This window comes from Mytilus trossulus, chromosome 1 (genome assembly GCF_036588685.1).
Source record: "Mytilus trossulus isolate FHL-02 chromosome 1, PNRI_Mtr1.1.1.hap1, whole genome shotgun sequence".
Classification (NCBI taxonomy): Eukaryota; Metazoa; Mollusca; class Bivalvia; order Mytilida; family Mytilidae; genus Mytilus; species Mytilus trossulus.
This window is the reverse complement of record NC_086373.1, coordinates 41612200-41623983: the sequence shown is the minus strand read 5'-3', so window position 1 is coordinate 41623983 and position 11784 is coordinate 41612200. Positions and strand designations below refer to the sequence as shown.

Genomic DNA, 11784 nt, shown 5'->3' with positions numbered 1-11784 from the left:
TTACTAAACATACCATCAATTTATTTGCAAACATTAATAATAGGTCAAAGCAATATTTCATAACACGTACATGTATTATGACGTAACGAAAACTATGTCGATTGTACGAGGAAACAAAATGTGTTTTTGACCCTGAGAATATTTCTGTGAACATATATTGCAATTCCTTAGTACTACGACAGTGTGACATTTAAAAATGCACATATAAACAATGAATTCATCATTTGCGGTTAACTTTAAACTTTCCTTGTGTTCATGTGTATTATAAACAATATAATTGAAAACGAACGGTATAAAAGAGCGAGTTTGAGGCAGTTAACATTATTCATTCGAAACAATTCAAATTGATCCAAACAAAGGTAAGAAATTATAAAAGAAGAATCATAACTATTTGGTATAAATAAATAGAAAAGATATAACAATTAAAATTAATGCCATAGTAAAAAACATATGAAATTAGTAATAAAAGATTTAGAAAATTGTATTTATACAGTTTTAAGCGTGATGCATAGTTCAATATTTTGGTTTTGATCTCAGCAATTTGAATTTAGATTCAATTGCACAATACTACTTCAAAGTATAATTTATTCTCATAACTAATATTTACTGTGTTTTAAAATCTATCAGACGTTTAATTCGGAATGGAATAAATAATGGAGATATTCAAGTTATTAATCATTCGAAGTAATATTTGGTTCTTATGTTTGAATACTGTTAAGATATATGTTTATCTTATACTTATACGTGACAATCAATGCAAGTTATGCAAGTTCCTTTTTCTGCATTTGTAAAATGTGAATATAAATCCTATGTATCTTTCTAATTTGTAATGTGAACTTATTTCTCTGTTGAATCATATTGCATTAATTTTCTAAATTGAAACTTTATTTCCACAATTTACATAATTCGTTATTAAATTATTTGAACTGCTATTTTGTAAGTAACGATATTTTTCCTCTAAATTTCAGACTTGAATGATGACATTCCAGACCATTTTCGTTTTGATTGCATTGGCCACAATAACAGCAGCCGGTAAGAAAAATGTTCAATGTGTTTTAGTCGAAATATGTAAACTGTATCAAATAAAGGTGTTTCCTATGTCAGGAATATGACAGTTCTTGTCCATTCGTTTTTGATGCGTTTTGTTATTTGATTTTGCCATGTGATTATAGACTTTCCTAATTGATTTTCCTCTGAGTTCAGTTTTATTGTGATTTTACTTTTTCCTTGTGATAGATAACATTTAAAAAAAAATAACAGAGAATGTTAAAATATTTCCGAAACCGAACAGTCTCTGCAATGCCTTACAACAACGTTCTTTTGCTAAAATTGTGTAGTTGTTTTATTGGCGATAATAATTGATATTATTGTATTGTTTAATAAAAAAAAATCACCAGTATTTTTTTTCCAATTAATCAACTCATGAAAATCACATAAATTGTCAGATATTCATTTTTTTTCAGTATATGCACCCTCGGATACGCATGCATTAGACAGACATGGAGTGGAGAAAGTTTTATTGGTCGAAAACACAGTTGGTAGAAACATAAACAGGCGTCGTGGTGACGGATCTCTTTCTGTACTGGATGTTATTGATGCAAATAGACGAGCAGGATCAAGAAATGTTGGAACATCTCATGGAATAGGTAGTGAGTTTATTACACACGGGTCATCTTCCGGTAGAGGATTGTCTGGAGCTTCAGTTGGTGGAAGGACCTCTGTATCTGGAAGCATTAGAGGCTCTTCAATTGGTTTGTCCCGTGCTTTATCTGACGATGATGATCATTTCACGTCTGGTAGCCGAATTAGTTCATCTGGTCTGGCTAGAAATTTGGATCTGTCAAGAAATTCTCATTTGAAAACTATTGGTAGTGGCCATGGAGTGTCTGGTCATTCAGGTGCAGATATTCTTGACGCAATCAGTTCTAGACGAGGTGGGCGTGTTGTACTAGACACTGTTTCTGCAAGACGTAGTGGATTAACACGTACCTCAGGTTCAGGATTCGTTTCTCAGTCAGTGATAGGAGGAAAAACTGATTGCAAAAACGACTGTTTTAGTGATGGAGATTGTGCAACAAACAGATACTGTGCCACTGTTAATTGTCACAGAATTTGCAGAAGAAGACTTTCAAATGGATACTCATCATGAAAAGCCTATCACTGAAATCCAGACTATGAACATTTTTTTATATCTTTTTTAAAATAAAATATTGCATTCAGCTTTTGTTATTGTATAGATTTTTCGTTATTTTATCAAAAATACTGACAAAGTCATTTGTCAAAAAAACGTATCAGAAAAAATATAACAGCATACAGTCATAATTACAAATATGAATAAAGATCAAAAAAGCATACAGCAATTGAAAAAATGTTCGGTTATATCTTTAAATTACAGTAACTCGTAACACACAAAAAACATAACAAAAACAATTAAAAAAAAATTTTCTTCGCCAAAGCAAAGATAATTCCCTGTCAAATTCTAAATTGATTGGAATTCTGAAATTACTACAAACATTCTTATAATTTTTACGTTGGATACGTGCTGATTGCTAGACAACACAGAAAACTTACAATTTTCGTTACAAAAACAGATTAAGGGACAGATATTAGAATTGTAATCTTTGATTATAAAAAGAGATATACAGGGAACCTGAATTATTACATAAAAAGTATGAGGATATATTTAAATTGCGAAAATTGTTAACCATATTTACCTTGGGGAATAATATATTTATTTATAAATTGTTATATGTGTACATTCATATGGTCGGTCCTTAATATAAAAAGACATATGAATGTATTTCTATCTAACTATGTGATATAGATTTTAATCATTGTTGAAGGTAATTCTGGTGAATATAGATGTAAGTTTGTCTATCTAACGCATATACTGTTAAATTAAAGATCTGACAATTTATGTTATATTCACACATTAATTAATGATTAATTTAGAAAAAATAAAAATTGTAATTTATTTTTATTGAACAATACAATGATTTCATGAGTTATCTCCAATAAAACAACTATACGTTCTACGCAAAGGGATGGTGATGTAAGCAATTCTAAAGAAAAGTACTGAACTCCGAAGAAAATTCAAAACCGAAAGTCACTATTCAAATGGCAAATTAAAATGATAAAACACATCAAGCGAATGGAAGAGACTGTTCGGTTTTGCAAAAATCAGCTGTTTTAAAGAACATTCTCTAGTAGGACATTCAAATGTTATTTACACACTGAACACACTTTTATTTGATACAGTTTATAAATTTCGAGAAAAACACATTGAACACTTTTCTTACCATCTACTGTTATTGTTATCAACGCAATCAAAACGAAAATGGTCGGAAATTTCATCATTTCTAAGTCTTAAATTTAGAGGCAAAATATCGTTATTAACAAAATAGCAGGTCAAACAATTTAATACGAAATATGTAAATCGTGAAAATTAAGTTTCAATCTTTAAATGCAATATGATTTTACAGAGAAATTAAGTTCACATCACAAATAAGAAAGATACATATAATGTATATTCACGAATTAACAAATGCAGAAAAAGGAACTTTCATCAATTTCATTGATTGTCAAGTATAATATATATATTTACTTTTACAGTATTTAAACTTAAAAACAAACATGTATTCGAATGATTAATAACTTGAAAATCTCAATTTATTATTTCATTCCAAATTAAATATTCAAAAAATTTTAAATCACAGTGGACATCAGTTATGAAAATTAATTATATTTTGTAGCAGTATTTTGTCACTGTATCTTAGTTTAATTTACTGAGATCAATACCAAAATATTGAAATATGCATAACGCTTTAAACTTTATAAATCCAATTTTCTTAATCTTTTATAACTTCATTTATATCCCATCTTTGTTACTATGGCATTAATTTTATTTGTTTTATCTTTCCTAATTATTTAATCCAAAAAACCAACACCGAAAACTTACGATTTTCGTTACAAAAACAGATTAAGGGAAAGATATTAGCATAGAAATCTTTGATTATAAATTGAGGTATACATGAAACCTGAATCATAACATAAAAAGTATGCGAAAATTATTAACCATGTTTACCTTGGGAAATGATATATTTATTTGTAAATTTTTATATGTATGCATTCATATGGTCGGTCCTTAATATGAAAAGACATATGAACTATTTTTTTATCTAACTATGTGATATAGATTTCAATCATTGTTGAAGGTAATTCTGATGCGTATAGTTGTAACTTTCAACATTGTTACGTGTATGATGGATATTTGTTTTATCGGTAATCATTCCATATCTTATATCTTTATTAATTTGACAGGTAAAAGTGTTCCCTGTGCACTCTTATAGGTCTCATGTTTGATAACTACCTTACCTGACCCGATCACTTTTTTTATTGAAATTTCATAGTATCCATCATTGTATGTGTTTGAACACAAATATGTAGTCTTTCATATCATGAAAAAAGAATAGCTCTTCATAATTAAGTTACGCCTCTATCATTTTATTGTACAATGTATGACACATACATTTTTATTTTATTTCACTGAAGAAGACAAAATTATATTTGTAGCTGAAGTCTGTAAACAACAATCGATCAATATCAATAAATAGAGTTTAGATTATGTGTTATGCTTATCATAGATTAAAAAAGATCGTCCATCAACGGGCTTTAAAGATATATAAAAGATATATACAAATTAGTGTTGATAGTTTGTTTGGGGGTTTGATAGTTTTTCTGACATAAAGAGGTTCCTGGTTTTCTCACATAGGGTTCTATGTTGAACTGTACATGTAGTGCACAGTGGCAGCAAAACTGGACCAAACACTGAAAGAGCAGTGTCTTTTATGTCATGTTCCAGACTGTCATGGAGGAGACACTAATTTAAATCAGTGCAATGCAACCGTTCATAGATTTGATTGTGTTTTCTGTTTCTGGTTTTTCTGTATAGGGTTCTATGTTAAACTGTGGTTTATAGTGACAACAATACTGTACCAAACACTAAAAAAGCAATGTTTCTTATTCAATCTTCAAGACTGTCATGGAGCAGACACTAATTTAAATCAGTGCCACCATTCATAGATTTTATTTAGTTAGACAGTGCTTTTAATATAAAAACTATATATTGGCCAACGTGCGTTGAGTGCGTCGTAAATATAGATATGTACTTTCCTGTAATTTAATTTTGTGAACGTGCAATGTTCCATTTTGGGCTTACCTTTCATCATTTTAACTTTGGAATAATTTCTTTTTTAATATATTCATCATTTTGAAAACTAATCCGTAATTGGACACAGCAAGCAGAGTGTGCTCCATCTCTGGGGAGATTTACTTGAAGAAGCAGAAGATTGTAACTATTTCTGAATGATTCCAATAAAAAAATTTCAACAATTTTGATTTTGGATAGCAGCATAAACGCAAATAAGAGGAGAATCACATTAGGTTCATTTCTGTATGATGTGATTATGATATGCTAGATCGTATCCTAGGACCTGTAAGCATGTAGTATTGTACAGTTCTTATTATGTTCCTTTGATGTGTTAATTTCTTTAAATGTGTCCACTTAAAATTGTTTACTTGTTAGTATCTTTATGTTATCGTAAGTAAAAGATTATCGTAATTGTTTCTATGAAAACTTACTATTGTTTTCAGAAACAAAAATATACAGAATATGTCGGTAATCATATGCCAAAACTCCTCTCAAACTGTTTTTAAAGTTTGTTAGTTATGATCAGGACTGACGGAAAAAAGGATTAAAAAATAGATTACATTATCAGTTATTATGTTTAAGCGAACGATTATTCAAACTCTGGACTCATCAATAGACAGCACATTTCTTCTATGATTTATAAAAAAAAGTCTTACAAAACCACCTAAAGTTCCAGGAGCACAAGCAGTGTTGGGCAAATTTGTACTTTCTTTATTTAGCTTATTGAAAAATAATGTTTTGTTTAAGTGTTAACAAAATGCTTTAATCTTCCCATAAATACTTATAGCGAATGAATGCAACTTATTGTGCTCACAGTTGTGACCATCTTACACCAGGTCATGTGCAATTGTGAGTTGTGTGTCAAATTTGTGTGTTTCACAAAGAATGCGTTTATATAGCGTTATTATAATACACTTATACAAAAGCTCAATCCAGAGATGTATTTTGTTACAGAGGCCTATTATTAATATTTACCCATCATAACCACCTCTGATCATTGATGATCTTACCATAATGCCAAACTACATGGACAAAAAATCTTGGAAAAGACATATTTCTTATTTTATATCAAACTACATGGACAAAAAGTCTTGGAAAAGACATATTTCTTATTTTATATCAAACTACATTGACAAAAAGTCTTGGAAAAGACATATTTCTTATTTTATATCAAACTACATGGACAAAAAGTCTTGGAAAAGACATATTTCTTATTTTATATCAAACTTCATGGACAAAAAGTCTTGGAAAAGACATATTTCTTATTTTATATCAAACTACATGGACAAAAAGTCTTGGAAAAGACATATTTCTTATTTTATATCAAACTACATGGACAAAAAGTCTTGGAAAAGACATATTTCTTATTTTATATCAAACTACATGGACAAAAAGTCTTGGAAAAGACATATTTCTTATTTTATATCAAACTACATGGACAAAAAGTCTTGGAAAAGACATATTTCTTATTTTATATCAAACTACATGGACAAAAAGTCTTGGAAAAGACATATTTCTTATTTTATATCAAACTACATGGACAAAAAGTCTTGGAAAAGACATATTTCTTATTTTATATCAAACTACATGGACAAAAAGTCTTGGAAAAGACATATTTCTTATTTTATATCAAACTACATGGACAAAAAGTCTTGGAAAAGACATATTTCTTATTTTATATCAAACTACATGGACAAAAAGTCTTGGAAAAGACATATTTCTTATTTTATATCAAACTACATGGACAAAAAGTCTTGGAAAAGACATATTTCTTATTTTATATCAAACTACATGGACAAAAAGTCTTGAAAAAGACATATTTCTTATTTTATATCAAACTACATGGACAAAAAGTCTTGGAAAAGACATATTTCTTATTTTATATCAAACTACATGGACAAAAAGTCTTGAAAGAGAGGCATATTTCTTATTTTATATCATATATTTGTTTTCCAATTAAACATAATTAATTGTGGTAATAAAAACATTCAGTTTTTAGCAAGTTGCTGTCCCTTCATGCACACATTAATTGTATATGCTGAGTGCCTCTTTTGGAAATAAGAACACTGATGTATTATTGTCATAACATGGTTAATAATTTTCGCAAACTTTTTATGTTATAATTCAGGTTTCATGTATACCTCATTTTATATTCAAAGATTTCTATGCTAATATCTTTCCCTTAATCTGTTTTTGTAACGAAAATCCTTCGTTTTCTGTGTTGGTTTTTTGGTTTAAATAAATAGGAAAGATATAACAACTATAATTAATGCCATAGTAACAAAGATAGGATATACATGTAAGTTATAAAAGATTAAGAAAATTAGATTTTTAAAGTTTAAAGCGTTATGCATACTTCAATATTTTGGTATTAATCTCAGTAAATTAAATTAACATACAGTAACACAATAATGCTACAAAGTATAATTCATTTTCACAACTGATGTTAACAGTGATTTAAAACAAATTGAATATTTAATTTGGAATGAAATAAATATTTGATATATTCAAGTTATTAATCATTCGAAGTAATGTTTGTTTTTAAGTTTAAATACTGTAAAAGTAAATATATATATTATACTTATACTTGACAATCAATGAAAGTTATGAAAGTTCCTTTTTCTGCATGTGTTAATTCGTGAATATACATCTACATGTATGTAACTTTCTTATTTGTAATGTTAACCTAATTTCATTGTAAAGTCATATTGCATTTAAAGATTGAAACTTAATTTTCACGATTTGCATAATTCGTATTAAATTATTTGAACTGCTATTTTATTAATATCGATATTTTTCCTCTAAATTTTAGACTTAGAAATGATGAGATTTCCGACCATTTTTCCTTTTGATGGCATTGATCACAATTACAGAAGCCGGTAAGAAAAATGTTCAATGTATTTAGCCATTTTCGTTATGATGACATTGACCACAATAACAGCAGCTGGTAAGAAAAAAATGTTCAATGTGATTTTCTCGAAATTTTATAAACTGTATCAAATACAAGTGTGATCTGTGTTTAAATAAAATTTTAATGTCCTACTAGATAATGTTCTTTTAAACAGCTGATATTTGCAAAACCGAACAGTCTCTTCCATTCGCTTGATGTGTCTTATCATTTTAGTTTGCCATTTGATTAGTGACTTTCGGTTTTTATTTATTTTTCGGAGTTCAGTAATTTTCTTTACAATTGCTTACAACAACTTCCCTTTGCATAGAATGTGTAGTTGTTTTATTGGCGATAATACTTGAAATCATTGTATTGTTCAATAAAAATAAAATACAATTTCTTTTTTTTCCTAAATTAATCATTAATTAATTTTTCAGTATATACAAACTTACAACTATACGCACCAGAACTACCTTCAACAATGATTGAAATCTTTATCACATAGTTAGATAAAAATTAGTTCATATGTCTTTTTATATTAAGGACCGATTATATGAATGTATACATATAACAATTTATAAATAAACATATTATTTCCCAAGGTTACCATGGTTAACAATTTTCACACCCTAAATATTTCCTCATACTTTTTATGTTATAATTCAGGTTCCATGTATACCTCTTTTTACAATCAAAGATTTCTATTATAATGTATTTCCCTTAATCTGTTTTTGTAACGAAAATCGTTAGTTTTCCGTGTTTTCTAGCTATCAGCAGGTATCCAACATAAAAATTATAAGAATGTTTGTAGCTATTTCAGAATTCCAATCAATGTAGAACTTGACAAGGAATTGTCTTTGCTTCGGCGAAAAAAGTATTTTAATTGTTTTTGTTATGTTTTTTTGTGTGTTACAAATTACTGTAATTTAAACAAATCACCGAACATTTTTTTCAATTGCTGTATGCTTTTGTTATCTTTATTCATATTTGTAATTATGACTGTATGCTGTTATATTTTTTTCTGATACGTTTTATTTGACAAATGACTCTGTCAATATTTTTGATAAAATAACGAAAAATCTATACAATAACAAAACCTGAATGCAATATTTTATTTTAAAAAAGATATAAAAAAAGTTTCATAGTCTGGATTTCGGTAATAGGCTTTTCATGATGAGTATCCATTAGACAGTCTTCTTCTGCAAATTCTGTGACAATTAACAGTGGCACAGTATCTGTTTGTTGGACAATCTCCATCACTAAAACAGTCGTTTTTGCAATCAGTTTTTCCTCCTATCAATGACTGAGAAACGAATCCTGAACCTGAAGTACGTGCTGATACACTACGTCTGGAAGAAACAGTGTCCAGTACAACACGCCCACCTCGTCCAGAACTGATTGCGTCAAGAATATCTGCACCTGAATGACCAGACACTCCATGGCCACTACCAATAGTTTCCAAATGAGAGTTTCTTGACAGATCCAAATTTCTAGCCAGACCAGATGAACCTATTCGGCTACCAGACGTGAAATGATCATCATCGTCAGATAAAGCACGGGACAAACCAATTGAAGAGCCTCTAATGCTTCCAGATACAGAGGTCCTGCCACCAACTGAAGCTCCAGACAATCCTCTACCGGAAGATGACCCGTGTTTAATAAACTCACTGCCTATTCCATGAGATGTTCCAACATTTCTTGATCCTGCTCGTCTATTTGCATCAATAACATCCAGTACAGAAAGAGATCCGTCACCACGACGCCTGTTTATGTTTCTACCAACTGTGTTTTCGACCAGTAAAACTTTCTCCACTCCATGTCTGTCTATTGCATGCTTATCCGAGGGTGCATATACTGTAAATATTGAATATCTAACAATTTATGTGATTTTCATGAGTTGATTACTGTGGATTCATTAATATTCGTTGGATACCAGTTTTCGTACATTTCATGGGTACAGGAGAACCACGAATTCAAATAATCAACGAATAACAAATTTTCTAAAGTAATTAGTGTTGACTTTACCAAAACCACGAAAAAATCCTGGTGATTTTTTTTTATTTAACAATACAATAATATCAATTATTATCGCAAATTAAACAACCACACACTTTCAGCAAAAGAACGTTGTTGTAAGCCATTGCAGAGACTGTTCGGTTTTGGAAATATCTTAACATTCTGTGTTTTTTTTTTTTAATTTTATAATGAAAACACTTTTATTTGATACAGTTTATAAATTTCGACTAAATCACATTGCATATTTTTCTTACCTGCTGCTGTTATTGTGGCCAATGCCATCAAAACGAAAATGGTCTGGAATGTCATCATTCAAGTCTGAAATTTAGAGGAAAAATATCGTAACATACAAAATAGCAGTTCAAATTTTTTAATACGAGAAATGTTAATTGTGGAAATAAAGTTTCAATTTAGAAATGCAATATGATTTAACAGAGAAATTAGGTTCACATTACAAATTAAAAAGATACATAGGATGTATACGCACAATTTACAAATGCAGAAAAAACATTATTAACTTGAATACCTCCAATAATTATTTCATTCCGAATAAAACGTCTGATATATTTTTAAACACAGGAAATATAAGTTATGAAAATAAATTATAGTTTGAAGCAGTTTTGTGTTACTGAATCTAAATTCAAATTATTGAGATCAAAACCAAAATATTGAACTATGCATCAGGCTTAAAACTTTATAAATACAATTTTCTAAATCTTTTATCACTTATTTCCTACCTTTGTTACTATTGCATTAATTTTAGTTATTTCTTTCCTATTTATTAATACCAATTAGTTATGATTCTGCTTTAATAATTTCTTACCTTTGTTTGGATCAATTTGAATTATCTCTAATGAATAATGTTTATTGCCTCCAAATCGCTCTTTTATATCGTTCGTTTTCAATTATATTGTTTATAATATACATGTACACAAGGAAAGTTTAAAGTTAACCGCAAATGATGAATTCGTTGTTTATTTTTAAATGTCACACTGTCGTAGTACTAAGGAATTGCAATACATGTTCACAGAAATATTCTCAGGGTCAAAAACACATTTTGTTTCCTCATACAATCAACATAGTTTTCGTTACGTCATAATACATGTACGTGTTATGAAATATTGCTTTGACCTATTATTAATGTTTGCAAATAAATTGATGGCTGTTTTGGTAATAACCAGAGACTTGAACAATACAAAAAAAATAATAATCTGAAGTCTTTTATTTCCTTTTAAACGATATTAGTATTTCTTTGAATTGCTTGGAAAACCACTCTTAAAGGTGAACTGGTTGACGTTGGGAAACTCTTCTTTTTTAGGATTTTAAACATATACACAATACTAGCGGTTTGTTTACAAACGGTTTACTAGTATTAAATAAACTTGAGTCTATAACATATAAGGAACAAATTTTGAAGGAAAACTAAAAATTGAAACAAAGTTGAGTCAAATCTGGGCTCTGTTTTATCTTGGGTTAAAAAAAAAAAGAATATGTCCTTTTTTGTTGCCTCTCGACATTTTGTCCTGAAATGTAAAATTTTATTTTAACTTAAGTTTTGATATGTAAAAATATCTTGTTCTTTCGTTCCGTAGTAACATTTTGTGTTCAATTCATTATTTCAGGCGGACAAAACGTCTCTAAAAGTCCCTAATCCCATTGAAAAATCAAA

The 11784-nt window shown here is 29.0% G+C and overlaps 2 protein-coding genes across 2 annotated transcripts; one reads left to right on the top strand and one right to left on the bottom strand.

Moving 5' to 3' along the window:
* Positions 1-311: 311 nt before the first annotated feature.
* Positions 312-2220, top strand: LOC134707982 (uncharacterized). Its single transcript, XM_063568187.1, has 3 exons — positions 312-359; positions 969-1032; positions 1464-2220. Exons 2-3 carry the CDS (start codon positions 975-977, stop codon positions 2147-2149), a joined length of 744 nt encoding a protein of 247 aa, XP_063424257.1. The 5' UTR covers positions 312-359; positions 969-974; the 3' UTR covers positions 2150-2220.
* Positions 2221-9196: 6976 nt separating this feature from the next.
* LOC134707974 (uncharacterized) lies at positions 9197-10965 on the bottom strand. Its single transcript, XM_063568175.1, has 3 exons — positions 10939-10965; positions 10370-10433; positions 9197-9953 (listed from the first exon to the last, which is right to left on the bottom strand). The coding sequence occupies exons 2-3, from the start codon at positions 10425-10427 to the stop codon at positions 9268-9270; spliced, it is 744 nt and encodes a 247-aa protein (XP_063424245.1). The 5' UTR covers positions 10428-10433; positions 10939-10965; the 3' UTR covers positions 9197-9267.
* Positions 10966-11784: the final 819 nt, after the last annotated feature.